Raw genomic sequence first — 25,000 nt, forward strand, 5'->3', positions numbered from 1 at the left:
GGCAGCAGTACCACCGGAAGCTACAGAACATGCGCCCAAACTTTGTGGAGTACTGTCTGCGAGTGTTTGATAACGATCCGCACAGTGATGATCTTTGTGTGTTCGTGCATGGCGATCTGTGGGTTAACAATCTGCTGTTCAAGTACGACTCGAGCGGTACGCCCGTTGATGCGGTGATGCTGGACTTCCAGTACTGCTGCTACGGTACGCCGATGATTGACTTTTGCTACCTGTTCTACACTTCGGCACGCGGCAACATCCGCCAGACGTGCTTCGACGAGATGTTGCAGTTTTACCACGGAGAGCTCGTTGATTGTGCACGCCGGCTGCAGTGTCAACGGAAGCTACCGACGCTCTATCAGTTCCAGCAGCAGACGCTTCGCAAACTATTTCACGGTATGGTAGCACTAGCATTATGGCGATAGTTTGTGACCTTCTGGCCGCTAAAAGTGGATGCTAATTTGCTCTGTCTATCGGCAGCCGTTTACGCTTCCTTCATTACGCTTCCAGTGCAGATGAACGAGAACACGGAGAATGCCGATTTCGAAGCATTGATGGGTGATGACGACCGCGCGAAACGCTACAAGCGAACCGTCGTTTCGAATGTTAAGTATGGAGCCATTCTGCGTGGACTGCTGCCCCAGTTCGATCGGAAAGGGTTGCTGGATGAGCTGTACTAGTGTTCCTGTTTGTGTGAAATATAACGTACGCTCCATATCACTGGAACTCCGATTAACAGGGTGAGTCTTGCCGGTCGAATCATTGGCTGAGTCAGCAAATTTTTCGAACATCGCACGGTGAGGGCGCTCTAGTGATTAACGATGACAAACTCGCATCGCACCCGAAACTTAGCCAGGGGGTTACGGAAGATTTTGATAAGACCGTGTAACCAAAAACGACACGAGCTGATAAGCGCTTTTGTGCCATCCGAACCAGCGTCTTTGTATGTTCGCATCATTGTGTGTACAAAAACGGTGCATCTCGTAACCTACTTTCCTTTATTTGTCTCAAACAGAATAGAAATTAATCGTGGAACGGGCAAACAGTCGAACTGGGCTTCCAAAATACTGCATATCATGACTCATCGATCGTCGAACACATCAAGCCACATCGGACGGAATTATGCTAGCTTTGGCACAGGCCGGGTAGCAAAATTTCCAAAATTTCGATAAACTGCGGATTGCTAAAGACGGTCTGGCGTGCCTGGATCGCTTCGGGTGAATCGTCGAGCATGTTTTCCGGTGTGGCCAACGCCGTGTCTTCCACGATCAGCGGTGGAATGATGCAGGTCGTGACGATGAGTGCTAGAAAGAGAAGCAATTCCGTTGTCACTCGAGCTGGTGGTGTGCTAATTGCCGTCCCGGCCTTACCGTGATCTCGTTTAGCGTCCATCTCCGCCCTCACACGTTCCACATCCGGCAGTGGACCATCGTATTTAAAGTGCTTCAGTGCATCCCGCAGCTGACCGGTGTAGTGTTGCACCAGCTCATCGAAACCGTTCCGCTGGAGGGCACTGTTGGCCGATGTGTACAGCAGATGGTTTAAATCGAACCCGAGCGATCCGTAGAAACTCTCCTGGAAGTCGACCTGTTTCGGGACCAGCAATCGTGTTGATTTCAGATCAATCGTAGCACTAGGCGATGTCCACGATTCTTACCATGATCACATCATTCACCACCCCTTGATCGTCGTACTTCCACAGCAAGTTGTTCAACCACATGTCACCGTGGTTCAGCACGTTGAACCCTGGTTCGTCTCGCTCGTAACTCTTCGCTTCCCGCTCGATGGCTGTTCCGAGGAACGATCGAAGGTACTCGGTGTAGGGATTGAGCGTCGGCACACGGACCGTCTGCTCGATGCATTGCTCGATGGCGTTCGCGTAAAACAAATGGATCGGATTCTGGTCGCTGGCAAATGCACTGTTCTCCAGCGTTTTGAACAGCTCACGGTTCTGTAATTAAAGCATCCAATTGAAGGCGTTAATTGACCGCGCTGCCATTCTCTCACGCCCTCGCTTACCTTCCGCCCTAGTACGGCCGTTGCAGCATGGAACTTGGCTAGCTTGCGCACCACCACGTTCATGTGGGCCTGATCGAGGCGTGCCTTCCGGTCCGGTTGCCGATAGCCCTTCACCGCCATATCCTCTAGCACGAGAGCGTGTTCGTCTTCGTAGATCAGTCTCGGGGCGAACACGGTACAATCACCGTAGCTGGTCAGCAGCTCCCGGATCGCCTTCATCACTGGCCCATAAACACTCTTCTCGATACCGAACACATTCAACCGATCGGCACCGTCGGCCAGCTCGGCATTCTGGAGCTTCGTCTTGAGAATGAGCGAAACGGTGGCCGGTTCCGTGGTGGCACTGGCCAGTGCGTAATGCACGGTGGCTCGCACGATCGCACTCATAAAGTTTTGTCCTCCTGGGCACCCTTCCGACAGCTCGTAGCGGGCCACGATCACATCCGCGTGCAGATAAGTCTCCAGGACGCGCCCAAAGTACTCCTCGTTGATCCAGTTCATCGTCGGTACCGCGGGTTCCTCCATACTGGTCTGTGCTGATGTGCTGATGTGCTGCTGTGGGAACGCAAAACGAGTGCACGTTACGGATACGTAGTGCCCGACAATCGCTCGCGGTATCGAAAGACTGAACACGGATTGCGGTTCATGTGCGTTCGGGCCAACCGGACCGAGTTGCGTGCCGTTGCACATCTACACCCACAGTACGGAACCGGGTTCAACTCTACTCATACCACGAACGCGATGCTCGCCATCCCATATCGATGATAACGCCACCACCGAATCCAAGCGAACGGGACTGCGTGACGATGCGTGCTTGCATACTACTCATGCTTCAACGTTAATGAACGAAAATTCCCGGGCTAATGCTGGGTTTATACGTTTTCTTTATATTAATTTAGCAAATCTACTTTTACCTTTCACTACTTTTTGGCCTAAATTTGGTTAATTTGTTTCACCCAGTATAGTTTGTTTTCCAATTAGTTATTTATTCTTAAAAAAAACTTCTAAAACAATAATAAAACGATTTTTCGGAAAAACGATGTTGATGTGTAACCAAAAGCCAGATTAAAACAAAACAAAGAGCTTTTGGAAATAGCGCACTTGAGATACGATGAGGAATATTTGACTAACCTTTTTTAACTACATAAATGGATATTCAAAAATTCATTATGTTATTCATTATTCAAAGTGCACTGATTCGAAAAGTCGTCAACCAGGCTGTGTTTGAAAATGCATTTTCAATTATTTAAAGAAAAAATAAAATAAAAACTAAATGATCAAGTTAAAATAATCGAATTACTTATAAGAGGCGCGTGGCACCCGGCTGGCCTTTGCCGAAAGAACTCGTTTATCAATTAACCCTGCCGAGCCATTGGTTCCATCCTTTTTTTTCGTATCATGAGATGGCAAAAATGATCAATCTAATCGGTTATGACGTATGCCCTCCCCCTTTTTTGGCGGCCATAGAAAGGCCACGCGACCCTCTTAAGTGCCATTTTAACAATCAGAAAACAATAGATTTGGACGCGAGCAGGCAGTAGAAGGTGTCTAGCAGATAGCACTCGCCGAAGCGTGGCACAGCAATAATTACTATCTGGAGCGATATTCCAGTGGGGGTTTTATTTTTTATCAGCATCAACCTTCGGCTTTGCACAGTTCCCTCTTTTTACGACCGGTCATGCGACCAAGACTCCCTGGTGCAGGAATCGGGTTAGCTCTCTATGGATCATGCTTTTAAACTTCGGATTGTTCAATGCGGGATTGTCCGCCTGCCCTGTGAGCAGTGCCTCAATGTCCATCTTGGTGACATCCATGTAACGGAATGAAGAAAACACCGCGTAGTGAAACAGCTCTGTAAAATAAAACATGTGTTAATGCTGAAGGAACATGAAAGGAGACAACACTTTACCTAGACCACTGCAACGAAGGAGTTCAAGCTGCAAATCCAATAGTGTCGGTATTTTCCCTAGAAAGCCCAATCGCTTCAACAGATCACTAAACTGTTGATGGTATAAACAGATCAGCTCTTCGCGATGGTTGTCCTTAACGTCTTGCTCCGGTATCATGTCGAGCAGATAGTAAAGATCGATGGCCGGTGTGGTCCAGTTGCAGATCTGGTAATCAATCAGTATCGTATCCGTGTGTCGGCCACTCTCGTCCACTTGGTGCAGCATGTTCTTGCTGTGGAAGTCTCCGTGAATCAGTACGCGTTGAACCGTCTTCGGAGGGTTAAAAATAGCCACATAGTCATCGTGAAGTGATTTCTGGAAGCTATCTAGCGGTTTCTCAAAATGAGCAAACGCTGAGTCCGTTTTGCTCAAATGTTTCAAATCACCGAAACCTTTCGTAACCATCCCATCAAAGGCCATAAACTTGTCAGCCACTGAAAATCCAAACTCGCTGGCAAAGTGCGGATCCTGGAGGATAGAATCACGATCAGCATAAATGGCAGATGGGTTTTTTTTAGAAGTTGCTACACCACTACTTACGCTGCTTTCTATCATGACCGAAGCGGCATGAAACATTGCAATATTCTTCACGATCGGTTTCATATCGTCAAACGTTTTAATGAAATCATCCATCACCCATCCCTGGTAGCTGATGTCTTCTAATATGAAGATCGTATGTGGCTTTAAGGCACCGTAAATAAACCTACAGATTCAACGGATGATATATCATCAACAGCCATACAACACAACCACCACAATCTGCTGTCCTACCTTGGGTACTTATACTCCTCGCCGATCTCTTTCAACAGCCTCGCAATTTCTGGCAGCACTTTACTGTACACCTTAATCTCGATCATAAACAGTCCATCATCTTCCAGCAGCTCCTTCTTCAGCCCTTCCGCTTCCGGTTTCGTTTTCATGATCAAATTGATGGATTTTTCCGCTTGATCATTCTTTGAACGATAGGTGACGGTAGTACGGTACATCACACTGGCGAAATGATCACCGGCTTTAGTGCCGGGACGTAGCACACACTCGTTGGTCAACTCAATCGATGCATCATTGTGCATTTCACGCACTACCTTGAGAAAGAACGCATCATCCAACCAGGCCGGAGATACGAGTTCATCTTGATTGAAAGCCATCGTGGAAACGTGGGAATGGAGCACTTGCTAAGCCAACTGTTCTCGCTAACTCTCGCGGCAAAACTGCACTTCCAGTTCACCAGTGAGCCAGTCGTAGGCACGCGCCTGAATCTTTTTTTCCTATTTATTTATTTATGACGTTATTTTTACCATGTGTGAGTGCGCTGTGTTGTATTATCGCCTGATTGTTTCACTTCGCTTTCATAAATTACCACAGAGAATGGCCCAACGACGAGGCCGGTGACCACTGGAAGGGTGAGATGCGGCGAATTCATCTGAGATATGCTTATCACAGTTCCAATGCTATCAGAGCACAGCGTAAATGGGCTTCAGTTGAATTGTTACTTAAGAGGGACCTGGGGGCGTCGATGCTTTTTTAAACAATTATGAAAAATTGTTTTTTTTTGCAAAATCGTAAAAAGCATCACTTTTTCAACTTCAAAAATCTGTCAAAAATCGAAAAATAGCAAATCCAACAAAAACTCTACGGGACTACCTAGATACACTTATAATCTATTAAAAGAATATTAATTTGTATTTTTCTGATGAGCCATCACGTAGCTACGATGGGCAGCGTTTTCTGTTCGAATCAAAAGACTTGCCTCTGAAGACTTAAGCGACGAACCCGGTTTGAACATTGACCTATCCGGAACCATCATGTGCTCACATTTTCAACTACCAAAGGCTGCTAAAAATTGAAAAATTGGAAAATTATTAATTATAATCTACCAAATGATTATCAATTTATGTATTTTAAAAGATCCAGAACGCTATTATAATGGGCACCGGAAATAGTTTTCGAAGACACGCCTTACTAAATTTGATGCCATGGATGGATTTTTTCATAGATCTTCCACAAACTACACCCAAATATTCTTGAAAAGTTGTAGTTTAATATGACATTTACTAGAAAAAAATATTTTCGATGGTTTCTTTTAAAAACATTGCAAAATAAGCCTTTGTAGGACCCGAATTAGCCTAAGTCTCCCTTAAAATAACATTATCAAGCAGCAGTGGCTATGTTTCGGAAAAAATCGATTTATTACGAGCAATATGCTGATCCCTTTGGCATCTCGAAATAACATTTTATTGAGAATGGATGTTATGTTATGATTTGTTACATCATGTTTTCAAACATTACATAAGAGCCCACGATTGATTAAAACATAGATTTATTCTAAAATATCAAAACGGGCTGCTCATGTTCCTGAAACTTTCGGGCTTCTCATTCTTGATTCAAAATTCCGTGATGCAAGAATCGAGTCAGCTCTTTGAGCATAAGTTTCCTGAACTCTGGGTCGTCCAGAGCAGGGTTATTGATCTCACCCCTCAACATAGCATCCAAATCCAACGGACCTGGTCCGATGTAGCGAAATGTCGTAAAGATTGCGTAATGAAACATCTCTGGAATCAGAAAAGACGTACAGTTTTGAAGGTCCACAGAATTTAACAGTTAGTTGCAATGAAACGAGAATAACTTACCAAATCCTTCACAGCGCAAAAGCTCGAGCTGCAGATCCAGAAGTGTCGGTATTTTACCGACAAACCCCAACCGTTTCAACAGATCGCTGAAGTGTTGATGATAGAGCATTAGCAGTTCGTCCCGATGATTGTCCTTCACCGGTTGATCGGCTATTATGTCGAGCAGATTGAATAAATCGACTGCCGGCGTTGCCCAGTTGCATGCCTGATAATCAATCAGCATTGTATCGGTATGCCGGCGATTCTCATCAATCTGGTGAAGCATATTTTTGTACTGGAAATCACCGTGAATCAAAACGTTCTGAATCGTGGTAGATGGTTTGTAAAGGGGAATGAGAAAGTTTGAAAGATTGCGCTTAAAGTTCTCTAGCGGGGTTGCAAAATGCGCAAACTCCGGGTACGTCTTCGTAAGATACATCAAATCATCAAAGCCCTTATTGATCAATGGTTTGAATCCCAGCATTACTTCAGCCAAGGAAAAATTGTTCTCTTCTGCAAATGTAGGATCCTATAAAATGCAATATTTGAAGCTGTAATAAGATAATCTACTTATGGCCTTAATGTCAACACTTACGTTACTCTCGATTACCACCGAGGCAGCATGAAACATTGCAATAGCTTTAACGATCGGTTTCATATCGTCGTACGTTTGAATCAGTTCATCCATCACCCAGCCCTGGCTGCTGATATCTTCAAGTATGAGAATCGTTAGTGGTTTCAATGAACCATAGATGTACCTAAGGACCGAAGAAGTAGTTTAGCAAGCAAACACAACTACAACATCCAATAATTGAATCCATCAAACCTCGGGTACTTATACTCCTCGCCGATACCCTGCAACAGCCTCGCCATTTCCGGCAACACCTTCTGGTACATACGGATCTCAATGCTGAACAGTTGATCATCTTCCAGCAGGTCCTTCTTCATTCCTTCCGCTTCCGGTTTCGTTTTCATAATCAAATTGATCGATTTTTCCGCAGGATCCTTCTTCGAACGGTAGGTAACGGTAGTGCGGAACATCACACTTGCGTAATGATCACCCATTTTCGTCCCGGGACGCAAAACACACTCGCTGGTCAGCTCGATCTAAGGATCATTATCCAATTCTCGCACAACTTGAAGGAAAAAGCTTTGATTCAGCCAATCCGGGGCCACCAGCTCGTCATGATTGTACACTGCCATCGCTGCTCAAAATTTTAAACTGAGGATGTTCTTTATCAGACACGTCTGCTCACGAGGCGTTTCGCTTGAGTACTGAGCACGCCGCTGCTGATATTGACCTTCGAACCGATTTTGCCATTCCTCTTCAACCGGTTAGCTTAAATGTGTAGATGAATCGGCATGACAAAGTGTTTCTTACTAGCATCTAGAATCAAGCGCCCACTCCGCTTATCAACGCTATGAAAAAGAAAAAACAATCACTCCAACACGTTTGCTAGACTCACTCCACCGCGCGTGTGTGGTACAACAAATGATAAGCGTTTTGTTTTGTGTCTGTGTCATTTTATCATATGTTGACCGGTAGCAATTATTACCTTTGTTGGAGAATACTTTAGTTAGACACGAAAGGGTAGCATTAATGTTGAGAACTCTGAGTTTATTATCTTAAGAACCAATGAGCATAACAATTAATGTTTCATATTTTTCAAAGTATGCCCTGATATTTGAACCGTGGCAGCTCTTTCCTGACAGTTTGCTGGAATTCCAACTTCTCGAAAGCTGGATTTTTTATTCGACCTAAGAAAAATTGTTCAGGATCCACAGTAGACATATCGATGTAGCGAAACGCGGAAAACACAATATAATGGAAGAGCTCTGCAATGGTTAAAATGATTGTTAAAAAGCCTTCTTTAAATTTAAGATGTTAGAAGAGTGTTTGAGACTCGCACAAACTCACCCAGCGATCCGGCTCGCAGCAGCTCCACTTGAAGGTCAATCAATCGGGGGATGCGGTCAGCACAATTCAACCGCGCCAGCATGTCGCTTAATGTTTGATGATAGTAGTGCACAATCTCGTCCCGGTGAGTATCTTTGACCGTTTGCTCCGGTATCAGATAGATAAGATAGAACAAATCTACCACCGGCGACGACCAGCAGCACATCTGGTAGTCCACAAAAACGGTGTCCACTATCCTGTCGGCTCGCTGCTGGTGAAGAAGATTCTTGAAATGAAAGTCTCCATGAATGAGAACGCCGGTGCACGATGATGATGGTTCGTAAACTGATGCTAGTCGATCATAAAGCTGTTGCTGGAAGCGTTGCAACGGTTCTACAAAGTCCGGCAAATTTAAAGTATCTCGCACGAAGTGAATGAACGAAATAAAGCACGCATCCGTCATTTGCTGCATCGTGCGAAATGTCTCCAATATTGTACATTTGAACGCTGATTTGAATGACGAGTTCTAGAGACGGTATTATCGTTCGTTAAATAATCGTTCAAAGAGGTGCATTATTTGCTCCATCTTACCATCTGCTCGATAGCAACCGAAGCGGCATGAAATTTCGCAATATTGCGGATCGTTGGTTGGAGCTCCTCATAGGATTTCACCAATCCCTTCATGGTCCAGCCACCAGCACTTATATCCTCCAGTACGATGATTGTATGCGGTTCCTTGCAAGCATACACTAACCTGTACGATCATGTTAGTCGTTTCGAACACATTTCCCCATCGACGTCTCCATTAGCATTACCTGGGATACTCATAATCCTCGCCAATGCCCGCTAAAAGTTGAGCCATCTGGGGCAGAATGGTTCCGTACATGCGCATTTCCTTACCAAAGAAATCATCGTCGTCGCTATCAAGCAGCTCCTTCTTCAATCCTTCTAGTGCTGGCTTAATCTTCATGATTAGATCGATCGACTTTTCCACACCGTTGGCCATCTGGTATTGAACCTGCGTACGGTACATCACACTAGCGAAATGATCTCCTGCCTTCGTACCAGGTCGAAGCACACAGTTAGCTCTCAGCTCAATTGCACTATCGTTCTCAAACTTTCTTAAAATATTCAGAAAAAAAGCGTCGTCCAGCCAACTAGGGGCAACAAGTTCATCTTGATTGTACTCCATTGCTACTAAATTAAATTCCTCGAGCCGTATATAATGATGCTGAATCAATTTCAGAACAGACTGCTAGAGGGGAGAGATCTGGTACCGGTATTAAAACCACCACCAGGCAAGTGACTTGCTTTATTTGACTGGCCAACGATGCAGACTCGCTACTCACGCGCAACACCTTGGTTTGAAGTATTTGTGAGCGCGAATTCATGAGCGCGTGAGTCGAATGTATAAGGGATGCTCTGCTACGAGAGCATAATATGTCAATGTCAAGGTCGAAAATGATTTTTTTAATGTACGAAAACGTGTTACATAATTTGAATTTTATTTTATAAAGCTTCGTTGCTCAAATGAATTGGAAAACATTTCTCGTTTGGATTTTTGTTTCCAAATTTTCCTTCTTTTCTTTAAACACCCGCATTAGCTACAACCCTTTCTGATAAGAATTTAGCCAATCACATTGGAGCCGTACCGTGTAACGGTCAATATTGGTTTCACATGTATGTGCAGCGTTTGGCTAAGATGTCATCACACCTTGCTGGAGAAACCGTAGCAGCACCGTCTTCATTACACGCCTGTAGGTCTCGCTATGCGCGGCTGGATTGCTAGCCTTTCCAGACAGCAGCTCCTCAAAGTTAATTTTTGCGCGATCGATGAATCGAAAAGGATAGAGCGTTATATAGTGAAACAACTCCTGCGCTCCCTTACGCAAAAGCTCTATTTGCAATTCTATCAGCCCCGGTATATGGCCGATGTAACCTAAGCGAACCAGCAACCGGCAAAACTCCTCGTAGTACAGACAGACTATCTTATCACGGTGTGTCTCCTTGAGCGATTGATCGACGATGGTGTCCAGCAGGTAATGCACATCCACTGCCGGCGTTGTCCAGCTACAGATCTGATAGTCTATCAGCATCGTATCGAGCAATCGGCCGTCTGCGCTGAACTGATGCAATAAATTTTTTGAATGAAAATCTCCATGAACAACTACGTTTAAACAGTTGGCCGAAGGACTGTAGCTCTCGATCAGCGTCTCGAGCAGTGTTGTTTTCAGCTTTTCAACCGGTTTAATCAACGAAGCAAACTCCGGGTGGCCGCGCATCACTTCAAGCAAATTATCGATACTTTTCTTAGTCATCTCGTCGAGAGCGCGCAGCTGATTGGCAATGTTACATTGATTTTCCACGCTAAAAGTAGGATCCTGCGCAGGAAACGAACCGCAATGAAAAAAAAGAAAAGGAACGATCGGTGATCGCTACTTACATCCCGCTCAATCACTACCGAAGCGGCATGAAATTTGGCGATAGCTTTGACCGATGGTATCACCTCCTCGAATGTTGTTATGTACTGTCCGGTGCGCCAACCCTTTCCAGTCACATCCTCCAGAATGAGTATGGTGTGTGGTTTGACGGAAGCGTAGATGAGCCTGTCCGTGATAGGAAGCATTCTAGAACCTCACAAAATTCTTCATTCACCGCGCATCCCTTTCGTTACCTTGGAAAGTTGAGCGTCTCACCGATCGCACCCAATCTTCTCGCCATTTCCGGTAACACCTTACTGTACACGTACATTTCCTTCACAAACACGTCGCTATCTTCGAGCATTTCCTTTTTCAATCCACCCTGAAACGGTTTGATCTTCATGATCACATCCAGTGATGCTTCCCTGCCACGGTTACCACCGGTACGATAATGTATAGTCGTTCGGTACATAACGCTGGCAAAATGTTCCCCCGGTTTCGTCCCCGGTCGCAGTTTACAGCCGTGACAAAGTTGAGCGCGATCGTTGCGCGTATATTCGCGGATTACGTCCAGGAAAAACGCATCGTTCAACCACTCCGGCACCGTTCGTTCGTCTTTGGAGTATTCCATCGGAGTTTTCCCGAGTGGCGCCAGACGAACAGAGCGCAAAACGCAATCACACACTGTAGTACGGTAAGCATCTTGAGCACGCTCATATTTATAGGCTCAACGAGAGCACGATGAAATGAGAGACACAGAAAGATAGTGGTCGTCACTGTTTTCGTAGGAATCGATCCTTTATCATCTTCCAAGGGGGTATCAGTGCGCAGAAAATGTTGCCTCGTAGATAGTCATCAATGGAATCGCAAATGGATTGCTAGTTTGTTAGGCATTGAAATGAAACTACTGCAAAAGCAAGGAAAGGTGTTTTTGACATTTTTATATTAGTTTATTTACTATTTCTGCTAGCTAAATATGTGAATAAAATAAATTATTTTGTGATAATTATGCTGAACCGTTTTTCTGATTACCAACTTATGTAACAGGTATTTGAATTTTAGTGCCTTATATGGATAGCTTTTCCGTACTCAAGGATTATTTGACTTTTTCTCACGCATAAAACTCCCTATAATCGAGCAGCAAACGTGTTGAAATCGATTTATTGTATCCAAACAAGGCGTTATTACAATCCGGTACACCGACAAACGAAAGGTGGTTGGGCTATTTTGTTGATAAATAAAATATTATCTTATGCTACATCCGCTCCTGGAAGCGTCTCTATACGGTAAACACACCCCATGAATCACCTATTCGCATCCATCTCCCCACCCAAAACCCAGGTACAAGCCAAATATGGTAAAGGTAAAGGCTTCCCTCTTCCCTTTGCTTTTGACCCATCTCCCGGGTTTGTCAACCCCCTGCTTGGGGAGCCGCTGATGGTGAGTTTTGGCTATCGGAATCGCCCCTCTTGCAACTCGGGCTAGCTGACGTCATTAATGTATAACGAGCGTTCCCCCATCACGCACACCTTTAGCACCGTTTTGTAACACCTTTGCCTGCGATATAGTAATCTCCCGAAAGAACGAACCATTACCAACCCAGCCCAAACGCCGACAAGTACACACCGCGTGCCTATAAAAGAAAATTGATTTTTGAGAAGTCATCGTTTGTCGATGGTGAACCGTTTAAGAGGAAGCTACAGCATACAACTCCTTCAGTGACACAACCATGGCACAAACCGCGAGCCCAATTACACCACCTGAGTGGATGAACTCGTCGTACTTCGAAAGCATTTTGCGTAAATCCGAACACGATCCCGATCTGACCGTAAGCGATGTTGAGATCACACCGATTGGACAACCGGGCGAATACCTCGCTAGCCAACCGTTCCGCGTTACGGTCGATTATGTGTCGAGCATTAAACCGGACAAACAGATCAAGCTGGTCGTGAAAACGCTGCCGGAAAAGGGTGTCATCTCGGAGGGATCACTACACAAAGAGCTCTTCCGAACGGAGCTTAAAATGTACGGTGAGTATTTGCCGAAAATTAAGCGTGTGCTGGACGACGGCGAGCGATCCATTCTCTTGCCACGGTGTCTACATAGCACCGATAAACCGAATCGAGTGATCGTGCTGGAGGATCTGGCACCGGACGGTTGGAAGGGGCACGATTTGATCGAAAGCTACGAAGAAGCAAAACCCATCACCATCGCCATAGCCCGGTTCCATGCAGCCTCGTATTATCTTAGTAAAAATGTGAGTAAATAGCTGACCATTGCTGATGGCGCCAGTTGGTACAGAAGTTGAAATTGAAATTAACGTTCGTATATTCCTTTCAGAAAACGGATTTCGGGAGCTTCCAAACCGATGCTTTCAAACGGAAGGATCCGGTGGTAGAGTGGATGTTTTCCAACAACCTGAAGGCGTTCGTCAAGGCACTGCGCACGTGGAAAGGTTTCGAACACATTGCGGATCCACTCGAGCGCACTATCGAGGATTATCACGAGCGGCTGCACAACATCTACTGTTGCGAAACACCGGGACGGACGTATAACGTGCTGAACCATGGAGACTTTCACCCGAAAAACCTTCTGCATCAGTTCAACGATGAGGGTGCGATTGTCGATTCGCGATTTCTGGACTTCCAGGCTAGCTGCTGGTCCTCGCCAGCGATCGATCTGTACTACCTGCTCAACATTATCGTGCCGCACAAGGTGAAAGCAAATCACAAGGATGATCTTATCGCTTTCTATCACAAAGAGTTTACTGCGGCACTGAAAGCCATCGGATATCTTGGCAGCATTCCCACTATGGTGGATCTGCAGACGGAACTGCTGCGAAATTCGTATCTCGGTGAGGAGTAAATTAGTAACCGATCGATTGGCCAATACTGACATTATCTTCTTCTTCTTCTTCTGCTTCAAAACCATACAGATTTGCTTCACCTCACCTGTTTCCTGCCGTTCCGGTACGTCGATTTTACGAAAATCCCACCGGAACAGCTGGCTACGGGCCAGATTGGCAATCCAGGACTCGAGAACGAAGAGTATATAGCCATCGCGAAGGAACTGCTGCCCGGGTTTCTTCATAAAGGCACTCTAGAGTAAGCAGGTGCAATATGTTGCGTTACCATTATGATGTTCGTGCGATTGGTGTCGGAGCATAAGAATAATAAAAAATAAATATCTTTACACCTCGAGAGTGAACGTACGAAACGTACAAGGTAACGTGTAATCGGGTGATTGTGTTAAGCCTCAAGATATCATTTCACGTGATCGGTGGTTGACATTGTCGTAGGTCGACTCGCCACAATCAGCCCAGTTCATAATTTATGATCATCATCGTACACAGTTAGTTCCAAACTTGGAGGAGCACCTGGCCCGTTTGTTAGTGTTATGTAATGATACGATTGATTTGAGTCAACACTTCAATTGTATTTTAGTAGCTCATGTGCACCGAGCTGAACCATTACAAAAAACAATTCAGTCTACTCTTTCCCCCGGAAGCCCGGAATCTAATCGAGCAAAAACACGAGACATATGCACGTGATGATCATGCCAACGTGCCTCCAGAGTGATAGAGGTGTGCCCAATCGTAGAGCAGACGCCGGTTTAGCCTTCCCCAACCATCGGATCCTCGTAACTGCTTTAGGGTACACCACGTTACCCTAGGAGTTGTAAATACGCTATCGGCGTTCCCCTAACTTTACACTGCATTATTGTGCATGTGACACGTTATGTACCATTGAACAATAAGCTTTGATAACGAGCCATTTGCCGCGATAGATAAATGGGGTCCCAGGTTCGATGCTTTCTACCATTTCTTCTCCATTTCTTAGAGTAATAAGATTAGGTCCTGTTTTACTGTGCTAACTCCGATCCCCTGAACAACTGATCGAGATGCAGCTTTCCCATAAGGATCCTACCAAGTGGCTAACCAATCAGCATTTCGAGAAAGCGCTCATCTACCAAACGAAAGATCGCGAGTTGAAGGTGACCGATGTGCACCTGGCACTGCATGGGGACGCCAGTCAGCAGTACGCCAGCACCATTTACCGGGCCTGTGTGAGCTACCAAAGCCGGAAGAAGGTGGAAACTGTGAGTTTGATCGTGAAACTCTTGGCCTCGAAGGTGAACAGCATTACCGATGAGTCTTCGTTCGAAACCGAGCTAAGTGTGTACCGCGATGTGCTCGGGAAGATGGAATCCGTTTTAAGCGATACTAAGTTTGGTCCTGAGTAAGCCATGAAACCAACCGAACGTCGTGCAATTAAAAGTAATACATTGCAATCGCTCAATCTAGATTGATTTTCACCTCGAACGAACCCGTACAACACATGCTACTGGAAGATTTGACCCACCGGCAGTTTGTGTTCGGGAAAACGTTGCTGAATTTCGATAGCTCCACGGTGGTGCTGAAGAAGTTGGCCCAGTTCCATGCCGTCTCCTATAGCATGAGCAACTCCAGTACGGTACGTCAATGGCGAGGTGGCGAGTGGCACTGTGATCTATCTAATCTTGCTCTCGTTCCATTCCATTGGCAGAGCAAATTATCTGATAAGCTGAGCAATGGCCTGTTCAAGGCAAAACCATCCGATGGGGTCAAATTTATGATGGAAAATTTTGGCGTTTTTACCGAGCAACTATCGTCCTGGGAAGGCTACACGAACTACGCGGACCGGTTCCGGCAGCTTCAGGCAACGTTTCTTGAGCGTGGATTAAAAATCTACTCCGCGGCGGATGATTTCTCCTTCCAAGTGCTGAACCATGGAGATTTCCACTACAATAACATGGCATTCAAGCAAACGGCCGACCAGAACGGGCTCGCCGATGTGCTATTCGTACGTTTCGTTTGAACGAGTCACCGCGATGAGACTAAGAATTTACTCCTCATTACATCTCATCTTCTTTCAGTTCGACTATCAGCTCAGCTGTTGGACAACGCCGGCTGTGGATTTGCTCTACTTCCTCTATCTGGTTTGCGATCGCGAGGCACGCGAAGAGCACCGTCAGGAGCTGGTGCAGATTTACCACCAGGAGTTTACGGAAACGCTGAGCAGGGCAGGATTCGTCGGTAAAACACCGTCGCTTCTCAACCTGAACTGTGATCTGGTCCGCGCTGGCTTTCTGGAGGTGTTAATAGCCGTTTGCTTCTTGCCCTTCCTCTTCGCTGACTACGATCAAGCCATCAACGTGTACGGCAATGAAGCCGATGCCCATGCTTACAGACGCAAGCTGTACAACCGAGAGGAATATCGGACTCTTCTCGAACCACTACTGCCACGCTTCCTCCACCTGGGCTTCCTGGGATGACGGGGACAGAGGGGACAGCATTCAGTGCGAAATAAATCCCTAAACAGATCGTTCAGCTGTAGCATTTTATGCATTCTGTTTAATACCGTTCTGTTCCAGTTCAGTCTAGGTAGCCTTTACGATCGTAAAAATTCAGCAAATACTCCATACGATCCTGATACCTGGGATGCGAGAAGAGCCGTTGCCGGAATGCGACCGCTTCCTCCGATCGGCCCAACAATCCCCCAAGATCCGCATTGGCCGTATCCTCCAGCAGGCGCAACGGTATCAGAAACGTCGAAAACATAACACCATTGTGACCCTTCCGCAGCATCTCGATCTGGATGTCCAGTAGCGTCGGTATCCGTTTGCCGTACTTTAGCTTCGTCAGTGTGTCCACCAGCTCGGCGTGGTAGTGCTGTAGCAGTAAATCGAAATCATCAACCGTCACATCGTTGGCGGCAGATGTGAACAGCAGATAGCTCAGATCGATTGCCGGCGATCCGAAAAATCCTGTCGCATAATCCACCAGCAACACGTCCAGCGGTTTCCCGGTACGCGGATCCACCTTGTACATCACGTTGTTCACCCACAGATCACCATGGTTCAGCACGCTAAACCAATCCCGCTCGTTCCGCGTATACACCTGGCAACCCTTGGCGATGATCGTGCGCTCCAGCGCCAACAGCTTCTCCGCGATCCGTCCCCTCGTGGTGGGCCAGGTGCTTGCCTGCTCCCCACAAGCCACCACACTGTTCTGGAAGAGCGGATAAAAGTGCGGCACATCCTCACTGATGTTGCGATAATGATGCGACGCCATGCTTTCCTCATCGATCGTGTACAGGACGGCGGTGGCGGCATGAAATTTCGCCACCTTCTCCAGCACCATCTGAAGCTGCGGGAAGCTCAGGCCTGCCGCACGATCCACCGGTTTGTAGCCTTGCAGCGAAAGATCCTCAAACACAAAGTGCTTAATGGTAGTGGAGTGAATGGCATGAGCACTGCAAGCAGTAAACAAGAAGGGAGGTATTAGTGAAGGCAAAAATCTAAAAGACAACATCGGTAAGGGTTACTTACACCGGTGCCAGCCGTTTGGTGTACCCGATGGAGCTAAGTAGTTGTTCCACCTTCGGCATGACCACGTCGTACGCGGCAATCTCGCGCTTGAACACATCGTACGCATCGAGCAGATCGCTGTCCTCATCGCGCCCGAACGACACTTTGATGATGTAGGTTTGGGTTCTAAAATAGAAAGTCTTAGCTTAACGGCAGGTGCGACAGACGGTTTTGATTTTTTCCAAGACAATTCACTACTAGGCCTCGCTAGAGAACTCGGTTCGTTTCACTATCGTTATCAGACTCACAAGACCTTGGTGCCCGCGTACCTGTGATTGTGGCTGCCCGTCGTGTAGTTGATGGTCACCCGCAAGATATCGCTCGAATAGTTCTCTCCCTTGGCCAGTGGGGCCACCACCTTGAAGCTTTCCACCTTGATGGCATTCTCGCGCTGCTCCCGCCGCAAAATGCCCTCCAGGTATTCCTTCGTGAGGAAGGGATACTTCTCCTCCACGACCGACGGATCCATCGTGGCACTAGCTGAGGGAACAAGCGCGCTCTAACCAAGCGACACTACCGAACGATTCGCCGTGCTCTGCAACGATACCAAACGACACGCATTACGATCCCATATAAATAGCCCAAACGTACAACACCAGCCCCACTCGTCACTGATTAAAGCGACAGGCAGGTGATAAGAGACTCTGGTTTCCCCCTTTGCCTACCTCGTTTTATCTACCGGATGGCTGGAGGCTACGCTACGCACACATCCCGGTGGAATCGCGTCGTACTCCTTGTCGATCGATGTTGCTCTCCGTCGGTGTAACTCACGCTCAAGAACCGCCGATTGTCGGTCGGTCAATGATGCTCGCGTGGTGGTGATCAGCGTGGTTTGCCAAAAAAAACGAAAAATAAGTCAGCATCCCCACACTACCACACACAACACAATTGGGGCCATCAACATCATCATCATCATCATAAGGAAGCAAGAATGGGGTTAGTTGGTCCACCCGATCTCCGCGGTTCCTGCCGGGTGCGATCACCACCGAGTACGCAGCTTTGTTTGTATTTTTAGCTCGTACGCATACGAACCCGAGCCCATCGGGGGAAGATGTATGGCAGGGAGCATAACTATTGTTGACCCATGGGCTACGGTCCCGAGTTGGGGGGGAGATAGGTGGCGACCGGTTCGTGATTGTATTTGGGTTGTCGCGCGAAAAGCACGTGGTGGAACCCGGCGGGGAGGAGTGATGGAACCGATTTTACACACCAATACCACGCCTCGAGCTGGCCAATGTCGCAGTCCGGCCAACAATGCTGCCTCGGGACGCGTATGATGCAATTAACCCCATACAGGCCACCAAACGATTGGGAAAGGGTATTGAAATCATCGGGTTTAAGTTGGAAATTTTGGAACCAAAAAAAAACAAACAATAGATACTCAACATGAAATGCATCAAGTGGGCCATTTGATAAAATTGTTGCCTTTAGCATTTTCCGCCATTTAATGTGCGCAGCAACCATGTAAACGATCCACCGCAGTTTGAATATGTTCTGGAACTTTTTAGCGGAGATTTTTTTTGGGTTTTGATCAAATTGTTTGTCAAAATACCTTGCAGCACTCTCGCTCCACCCCGGCTATATTCTAAGAGAGTTCATTCACCTCACCGTGCGCTTGACCTTCACTCATGATTTGGTTGTTAACCGAGACGTTTGTTGTCGTGGCGACCACGACGATGATGCTGCGGTTGTGATTCGATCCGATGTTTGATCCGTCTATTGGGAAGGGTCAGCGTTCGCCGGAAGGAATGCTAATCGCTTGATTCTATTCCACTCATTACTAGCTCTATTCGCAAACCCATTACCGTACAACTTTGAGAACTAATTTTGCCAACACGATCTCTCGTTGGGGGGGGGGGGGCTCGATATGCGCCCACCGTACGTGCTAGTCACGATCGCAGCCACTGAGCGTTAACTTTAAGCAAACTGTTAGTGCCACTTTTCAATCCTGTCGTCCATGAGCTAGAGCTACTAATCACGAGCTGATTGCAATTAGTATACGAAGCACTCGGGCGCCATTCAGTGCATTTTTATGCCGTGGCAGTGACTGGCAACTTTTCTCTCTCGTCACCAGCCGTACCCAACGGTCATATTGCGAAATCGATCATCATTTACACGGGCCCACCTTTTGGTGCAGCTTCTAATGAGGCTGGCCGGTAAAACCGCATGTTACAACCACCATCACCGAGTGTGGAAGCTCCTCATCTAATATCTGCTTCCGTTCCCGCCGATGTCCATATGGCAATCTCATCTCATTATGAATGGCAATTATCTATTGTAACAATCGCGTTGAGTCACTGGTGCTACTGGTGAGCCGTGTGCTAGCCTGTGGTGAGCCATTTGGTTGTAACATTGCGTTATTTCATGTAATATGTCGTAGGGTTATGATTTTTTTTGTCATTTGTTCAATCAGTTTTAAAATGGCTTCATTTAATACAATTGAACATTCAACGGGGGGTTCTTTAAAAAAGGTAACTCCAGCACACTGCTTCCCCAAGGCCATAAACTAATACTCTACCAATTGTTTTTTCAAGGGCCAGAGTAATCCCTAAATTGGCTTTAAAGTAATATCATGTTTAAGTTTCGGCAACTTAACAAAACACATCTCCTATTGCCTCCTATCCTCACCTTTGCCCGATCTTTTATTATGCTCCCATCAATTCTCATCTATGAAGACTTCCTCTCGTGTCTTAATTCTGCGCTGTTGTTCTCCAGCATTCTTCAAACCATCAAGCGTAAATTGTAGCATCACGAACTCTCTAACTCGTTCACATCGGCCTCAGCTCCTTCGTTTCAATTGAGGATCGTCCTAATCATGCTGTTCGTTCTATTCTACCAAAGCGCAAACCGACCGCCAACCCCAGAAGAGCCATTTGAAGGCCACCGATCTTTTTCAGGAAGATGTCAAAGGGTTACGGCGGTTCTCATAGACACGCAACACGTAGGTTCGACTGTAGCCGAAGTGAGCTTCGGTCACATACCAATCAGTCATATCTCCGTCCGCCGCACGGTCCAGGGAGCGCAAATAAAAAAAAAGAAATCAAAAAGGCCTTATCGTAGACGAGACCACGCGCCAGGGTGTCGCCTCCCGCCACACGGACGCTCGCGACACCATATCGTCATTCAAATCTTTAGAGACACGCGTTCGCACATCCACTTGCCGCAGCCACTTCGGGCTTCCGACGACGTCATATCACCCCTCCCACCACCGTTACTCGAGATTGTGATTGATGTGCGGTAGCTGGTGGAGAGGCTGATTGAGCGCGGACACGATCTACACACCGTTGGCCCAGAAAGTGATTCTGTGAGTCGGTCGCGGTAGTCAGTTAAGCGCCGGCGGTTCATTGTAACGGTTGTTGCTGTGTGTTTTGTCCGCATTCGTCCTTTCGGTTGTTTCGAATTTCTGTTCACCTTCTGCCCACGATGGCGTTCAACAAGGATGAAATGCATCCACCAAGCTGGATGGACGAGAAGTTCTTCGAGAAGGTGCTGCGGCATTCGGAGCGCAACGCTGCGCTCTCGGTGACGGGAATGCGGATCGTACCGGGGACCAAACCGGGCGATCATTTTGCCAGTGTTATCTTCCGGGCGATCGTGCAGCATGACAAGGCACCGGAAGAGGTGTCGCTGATCGTGAAGACGCTACCGTCGGAGGAAGGGGTCAAGAAGGATCTGCTGAACGATGGGTACGTCTTCGAGACGGAAACCCTCATGTACACGGAGATCGTGCCGGCCATGCACCGGTTGCTGCAATCCGTCGGTGACCAGACAGTGCTCGGAGCACGGTAAGCAATGGGAGACCATGTTGTCCAAATTATTGTGCAATGATCCCGTGTACTGACTGATTGGTTCGCTGTGGTCCATCTATTGTTACTGGTTGTCCGTTATCGTGGCGTTCAGATAATTGTGCTACTATCTGCGAGAGTGTCTGTTGTTTTCTAGGATGTCGAAACGCAAATTATGAACAGCAGCTAGAAGAGTTAATAGTACGGTACACATTATTCCACATCACTAAGTGCAGATCATGTTTCGGGATTCGTGAGACATTTTGATTTAAATGAGGGCAATGTTCAATTAATGGTTGGCAGAAACAGGTGATTAATAGGAAAGGTGAACAAATCCCAACTTGTTATAACTTTTCTGTGATTTCAAGGGCTTTGAGAGAACATCTTCCAATCTCCCAAAACGTCCAAGCTTACCGTTATTTAATTTAAGCTTCAAGTAGAGCTGGTCACATGTGGATGTTACATTTTATGGAGATAACGGTTATCTTGGTTGTTAAAATAATTTCATTCTTTTCAAAGGACCCCCACAAACATCAACCAAGCCATAAAACCTTCAAAAGCCTTATCGTTGGCCATTGTATTCCCACATTAGGGTGTACTAATCAGCATTCGCATTGCATCCTTCAGTACACTTTGAAGAATTTGATCATAAATCGGTTGGTTTCATACCGTACTACAGCAATGCAGTATGCAGCTACAATTGCAATTGCATCATGTTTTATTCAAGCAAAATAGACACCGTGGCAGCAGATAGTGACCAGGAAACGGCGAATCAAACGGAAAACGTGCAAGTGCTTTAACGAAACGAACACATCGCCACTTGGCGCGCAAACTCTCTGAATGGGCAAGCACGTGGCCAAAGCAAATACGGGTTAATATATGCATAGTATCTACACCATTCCATGGGGGACATCTATTGCGATGCGGAGATAGATGGTGGTGTTACACAAACTCGGGTTGCGGGTCCCGCCGCGACGGATCTCGGGGCGCGGGGCCTAGGTGAGCGTCGAGTGCCTGGCGTGGGTGGCTCGGCGCTCACCTACGAGAGAACAGGACGAAAGAAGCGGCCGATAAAAACGTATCGGCACGCAAGCTAAGGTGAGTCTTGAATCCTCGTTCGGGACGAACCAAGCGGCCGGTGAAACGTATCGGTGCGCGACGAGACGACTAGTTTAATAAACCCATTTTTACGTGACGAATAAAATACGGACGATTTGACGGCTTCGTGCAAATCCACTGGTGACCCCGACGTGATCGAATCGACGTGATTCGATATCACGCAGGGAAAAGTGCGTGCTACCTTGTGCAAGGCGTGTGCAAGCGTAAGTGCTACAATGCACAAAGTGCGTGTGTCCCCTGCAAAAAGGTGCGTTGCTTCGTGCCAACGACACCCGACGAAGGCGATCAGACGTTTTTGGAAAAGAGGAGTACGGTGCCTCTCGCCCACGCCTTGGGTACGTTCGCGTAAGGCAGCTGCAAGCCGCGCAGGTAAATCATCGAAACCTGCGCCACGGTTCAAGCGATGCCGGACGCCATCGCGGTGGACGCATCAGATGCCACGCGGTATCGCCGCCATCGCGCTAAAAGGACGTTTTCTTCCTAGCTCGTTGGCCTTGAGCGTGCTCGGGTCTCTCGTGAAAGTACTCGAAGCGCTTGTGCGTCCGTGAATCGTGCGAATCGCAGCACTTAGTGTGTGCCAACTCTCGTGTGTGCGCACAGATCTTCGTGGACGATCCTTATCACCATCTCGTGGTGATAACGGTACTTCGTGTGCGTCGGTTCGCATCCGCGCACAGCACTCTCGTGGACGTTCTGTGTCCACATCTCGTGTGGATCGCAGTCAATAGTGTGCGCTTACTTCGTGCGAGACGTGTCTTCGTGGACGATCGATGTCCGCCGCTCGTGGCGACATCCGTGCGGTGTGTGCGCCGACCGATGCACGCGCACATTCGAATCTTCGTGGACGATCGATGTCCGCCGCTCGTGGCGACATCCGTGCGGTGTGTGCGCCGACCGGTGCACGCGCACATTCGAATCTTCGTGGACGATCGGTGTCAGCCTACCGTGGCGACATCCATGCGGTGTGTGCGTCGATCGGTGCACGCGCACAACCTGCTCTTCGTGGACGATCCTTACCACACACGCGTGGTAGAAGCTGTGCTTCGTGCGAGACGTGTCTTCGTGGACGATCGGTGTCCGCCTCTCGTGGCGACATCAGTGCTTTGAGTGCGTCGGGTGTACCGGTCCCTGCATCCGCACAAACACCTCCCGTGGTATCAAAAGTGAGTCCGTGCTCGCACACGCACCGCCCTTGGACGATCATTATCAGCGTCACGTGCTGATAAAGGTGTTTCGTGTGCGTCGGATCGCGTCCTCATGCATCCTTTCGTGGGCGATCGATGCCAGCCTCTCGTGCCAACAACATTGATCCGCGTGGCCCGCGTCTGTGTGCATCTCTCTCATGCGTAGGTTACGCCGCTCCTTAACAAACGCTGTCGTTAAAGCGCCTTCGCGCGCCTTGCTCCAGTCACCAGTTCCTCTCCAGTGCGACCAGCTACGTGCCGCTGCCTCACGGGGGGAGTTGCTGTATACAACTACCGGACGTTTGAATTGCATGTTAATGCGCAGCGGCAGTCAAAAGTAACCATCTTCGCTACCAACGGGTAGCTGCGATTCGTTGCCATCGGGCAATCGAGATCGCTACGACGGCGCTGCCAACGGGCAGCCAAAGCTCACTGCCATCGGGCAATCGAGCTCATCATAGCTTCGCTGCATGCGTGCAGCTGCGACTCGTTGCCAACGAGCAGTCGAGATCGCTACGACGTCGCTGCAATCGGGCAGCCAATGCTCACTGCTAACGGGCAGCTGAGCTTATCACAGCTTCGTTGCCAACGGGCAGTTAAAACTCGATGCCATCAAGCACCCATGGCACCTTTGACGTTCCTGACGACGACGTTCCTGACGATGACGTTCCTGACGCACCCAACGGCGACGTTCCTGACGTTCCTGATCCTGACGTTCCTGACGACTAGAACCTCTCAACAGGCATTGGGATGTACATCGCTGCCTGCGTGCAGCTGCGACTCGTTGCCATCGGGCTATCGAGATCGCTACGACATCGCTGCCAACGGGCAGCCAAAGCTAACTGCTAACGGGCAGTTGAGCTACTTACTTTATCGCTACCAACGGGTAGCTGCGACTCGTTGCCATCGGGCTATCGAGATCGCTACGACTTCGCTGCCTGCGTGCAGCCGCGACTCGTTGCCAGCGGGCTATCGAGATCGCTACGACATCGCTGCCAACGGGCAGCCAAAGCTAACTGCTAACGAGCAGTTGAGCTACTTACTTTATCGCTACCAACGGGTAGCTGCGACTCGTTGCCAACGGGCAATCGAGATCATTACGCCTTCGCTGCCTGCGTGCAGCCGCGACTCGTTGCCATCGGGCTATCGAGATCGCTACGACTTCGCTGCCTGCGTGCAGCTGCGACTCGTTGCCATCGGGCTATCGAGATCGCTACGACGTCGCTGCAATCGGGCAGCCAAAGCTCACTGCTAACGGGCAGTTGAGCTCCTTACTTCTTCGCTACCAACGGGTAGCTGCGACTCGTTGCCAGCGGGCAATCGAGATTGCTACGACGTCGCTGCCTGCGTGCAGCCTAAGCCAACGGGCAACCGCGAGTCGATGCCAACGGGTAATCGAGATCGCAATGCTCCCGTGCGACCGGGTCTGGTGCCTTCTCCAATTCCCTCCTCACATACCAAGACGAAGAGTTTGGGACGGACGATTCCATCCCAAAGGGGGGAGGATGGTGTTATACAAACTCGGGTTGCGGGTCCCGCCGCGACGGATCTCGGGGCGCGGGGCCTAGGTGAGCGTCGAGTGCCTGGCGTGGGTGGCTCGGCGCTCACCTACG

General features: G+C 48.0%; 8 protein-coding genes across 8 annotated transcripts in view; 4 read left to right on the forward strand and 4 right to left on the reverse strand.

Annotated features, from left to right (window-relative positions):
• LOC126570781 (uncharacterized) overlaps positions 1–899 on the forward strand; it is a 1,700-nt gene extending 801 nt beyond the window's left edge. The window contains exons 2-3 of the mRNA XM_050228771.1: positions 1–396; positions 481–899. The exon at positions 1–396 is cut by the window's left edge and continues 463 nt beyond it. Coding sequence (XP_050084728.1) covers positions 1–396; positions 481–680 — 596 coding nt within the window. The 3' untranslated portion in view covers positions 681–899. The remainder of the gene's footprint in view (positions 397–480) is intronic.
• Positions 900–3,353: 2,454 nt separating this feature from the next.
• On the reverse strand, positions 3,354–5,113 carry LOC126570785 (uncharacterized). The gene is made up of 4 exons (XM_050228774.1): positions 4,740–5,113; positions 4,509–4,671; positions 3,929–4,436; positions 3,354–3,871 (listed from the first exon to the last, which is right to left on the reverse strand). The coding sequence occupies exons 1-4, from the start codon at positions 5,111–5,113 to the stop codon at positions 3,696–3,698; spliced, it is 1,221 nt and encodes a 406-aa protein (XP_050084731.1). The 3' UTR covers positions 3,354–3,695.
• Positions 5,114–6,173: 1,060 nt separating this feature from the next.
• On the reverse strand, positions 6,174–7,858 carry LOC126570789 (uncharacterized). The gene is made up of 4 exons (XM_050228779.1): positions 7,401–7,858; positions 7,170–7,332; positions 6,596–7,103; positions 6,174–6,517 (listed from the first exon to the last, which is right to left on the reverse strand). The coding sequence occupies exons 1-4, from the start codon at positions 7,637–7,639 to the stop codon at positions 6,339–6,341; spliced, it is 1,089 nt and encodes a 362-aa protein (XP_050084736.1). The 5' UTR covers positions 7,640–7,858; the 3' UTR covers positions 6,174–6,338.
• Positions 7,859–8,171: 313 nt separating this feature from the next.
• LOC126570787 (uncharacterized) lies at positions 8,172–9,760 on the reverse strand. The gene is made up of 4 exons (XM_050228777.1): positions 9,287–9,760; positions 9,063–9,225; positions 8,493–8,997; positions 8,172–8,410 (listed from the first exon to the last, which is right to left on the reverse strand). The coding sequence occupies exons 1-4, from the start codon at positions 9,661–9,663 to the stop codon at positions 8,241–8,243; spliced, it is 1,215 nt and encodes a 404-aa protein (XP_050084734.1). The 5' UTR covers positions 9,664–9,760; the 3' UTR covers positions 8,172–8,240.
• A 199-nt stretch (positions 9,761–9,959) lies between these two features.
• LOC126570784 (uncharacterized) lies at positions 9,960–11,572 on the reverse strand. The gene is made up of 3 exons (XM_050228773.1): positions 11,146–11,572; positions 10,915–11,077; positions 9,960–10,852 (listed from the first exon to the last, which is right to left on the reverse strand). Exons 1-3 carry the CDS (start codon positions 11,520–11,522, stop codon positions 10,169–10,171), a joined length of 1,224 nt encoding a protein of 407 aa, XP_050084730.1. The 5' UTR covers positions 11,523–11,572; the 3' UTR covers positions 9,960–10,168.
• Positions 11,573–12,178: 606 nt separating this feature from the next.
• On the forward strand, positions 12,179–14,114 carry LOC126570786 (uncharacterized). Its single transcript, XM_050228775.1, has 3 exons — positions 12,179–13,148; positions 13,232–13,745; positions 13,827–14,114. Exons 1-3 carry the CDS (start codon positions 12,621–12,623, stop codon positions 13,997–13,999), a joined length of 1,215 nt encoding a protein of 404 aa, XP_050084732.1. The 5' UTR covers positions 12,179–12,620; the 3' UTR covers positions 14,000–14,114.
• Positions 14,115–14,374: 260 nt separating this feature from the next.
• On the forward strand, positions 14,375–16,259 carry LOC126570788 (uncharacterized). Its single transcript, XM_050228778.1, has 4 exons — positions 14,375–15,129; positions 15,195–15,363; positions 15,436–15,732; positions 15,806–16,259. Exons 1-4 carry the CDS (start codon positions 14,792–14,794, stop codon positions 16,202–16,204), a joined length of 1,203 nt encoding a protein of 400 aa, XP_050084735.1. The 5' UTR covers positions 14,375–14,791; the 3' UTR covers positions 16,205–16,259.
• Positions 16,260–20,601: 4,342 nt separating this feature from the next.
• LOC126569585 (uncharacterized) overlaps positions 20,602–25,000 on the forward strand; it is a 5,923-nt gene continuing 1,524 nt past the window's right edge. The window contains exon 1 of the mRNA XM_050226779.1: positions 20,602–21,084. Within this exon, the coding sequence (XP_050082736.1) occupies positions 20,723–21,084 (362 nt within the window). The 5' untranslated portion in view covers positions 20,602–20,722. The remainder of the gene's footprint in view (positions 21,085–25,000) is intronic.

The sequence above is a fragment of the Anopheles aquasalis genome, chromosome 2 (genome assembly GCF_943734665.1).
Source record: "Anopheles aquasalis chromosome 2, idAnoAquaMG_Q_19, whole genome shotgun sequence".
In the NCBI taxonomy this organism is placed as follows: Eukaryota; Metazoa; Arthropoda; class Insecta; order Diptera; family Culicidae; genus Anopheles; species Anopheles aquasalis.

What these genes read in the sequence shown, in the direction of transcription:
- LOC126570787 (XM_050228777.1), bottom strand. Translation starts at nt 9,663, where the DNA reads ATGGAGTACAATCAAGATGAACTTGTTGCCCCTAGTTGGCTGGACGAC. An exon ending in CGGTTGCTATCGAGCAGATG is followed by an intron (nt 8,998 to 9,062) that starts GTAAGATGGAGC and finishes TACCGTCTCTAG; the next exon opens with AACTCGTCATTCAAATCAGC. An exon ending in GCTGCGAGCCGGATCGCTGG is followed by an intron (nt 8,411 to 8,492) that starts GTGAGTTTGTGC and finishes TAACCATTGCAG; the next exon opens with AGCTCTTCCATTATATTGTG.
- LOC126570784 (XM_050228773.1), bottom strand. Translation starts at nt 11,522, where the DNA reads ATGGAATACTCCAAAGACGAACGAACGGTGCCGGAGTGGTTGAACGAT. An exon ending in GAGACGCTCAACTTTCCAAG is followed by an intron (nt 11,078 to 11,145) that starts GTAACGAAAGGG and finishes TATCACGGACAG; the next exon opens with GCTCATCTACGCTTCCGTCA. An exon ending in CGGTAGTGATTGAGCGGGAT is followed by an intron (nt 10,853 to 10,914) that starts GTAAGTAGCGAT and finishes TTTCCTGCGCAG; the next exon opens with GATCCTACTTTTAGCGTGGA.
- LOC126570786 (XM_050228775.1), top strand. Translation starts at nt 12,621, where the DNA reads ATGGCACAAACCGCGAGCCCAATTACACCACCTGAGTGGATGAACTCG. An exon ending in CGTATTATCTTAGTAAAAAT is followed by an intron (nt 13,149 to 13,231) that starts GTGAGTAAATAG and finishes TATTCCTTTCAG; the next exon opens with AAAACGGATTTCGGGAGCTT. An exon ending in GCTGCGAAATTCGTATCTCG is followed by an intron (nt 13,746 to 13,826) that starts GTGAGGAGTAAA and finishes AAAACCATACAG; the next exon opens with ATTTGCTTCACCTCACCTGT.
- LOC126570789 (XM_050228779.1), bottom strand. Translation starts at nt 7,639, where the DNA reads ATGGGTGATCATTACGCAAGTGTGATGTTCCGCACTACCGTTACCTAC. An exon ending in CGGTGGTAATCGAGAGTAAC is followed by an intron (nt 7,104 to 7,169) that starts GTAAGTGTTGAC and finishes TGCATTTTATAG; the next exon opens with GATCCTACATTTGCAGAAGA. An exon ending in TTTGCGCTGTGAAGGATTTG is followed by an intron (nt 6,518 to 6,595) that starts GTAAGTTATTCT and finishes TTCTGATTCCAG; the next exon opens with AGATGTTTCATTACGCAATC.
- LOC126570785 (XM_050228774.1), bottom strand. Translation starts at nt 5,113, where the DNA reads ATGGCTTTCAATCAAGATGAACTCGTATCTCCGGCCTGGTTGGATGAT. An exon ending in GAGGAGTATAAGTACCCAAG is followed by an intron (nt 4,672 to 4,739) that starts GTAGGACAGCAG and finishes TTGAATCTGTAG; the next exon opens with GTTTATTTACGGTGCCTTAA. An exon ending in CGGTCATGATAGAAAGCAGC is followed by an intron (nt 4,437 to 4,508) that starts GTAAGTAGTGGT and finishes TCTATCCTCCAG; the next exon opens with GATCCGCACTTTGCCAGCGA.
- LOC126570788 (XM_050228778.1), top strand. Translation starts at nt 14,792, where the DNA reads ATGCAGCTTTCCCATAAGGATCCTACCAAGTGGCTAACCAATCAGCAT. An exon ending in GCATGAGCAACTCCAGTACG is followed by an intron (nt 15,364 to 15,435) that starts GTACGTCAATGG and finishes TTCCATTGGCAG; the next exon opens with AGCAAATTATCTGATAAGCT. An exon ending in GGCTCGCCGATGTGCTATTC is followed by an intron (nt 15,733 to 15,805) that starts GTACGTTTCGTT and finishes ATCTTCTTTCAG; the next exon opens with TTCGACTATCAGCTCAGCTG.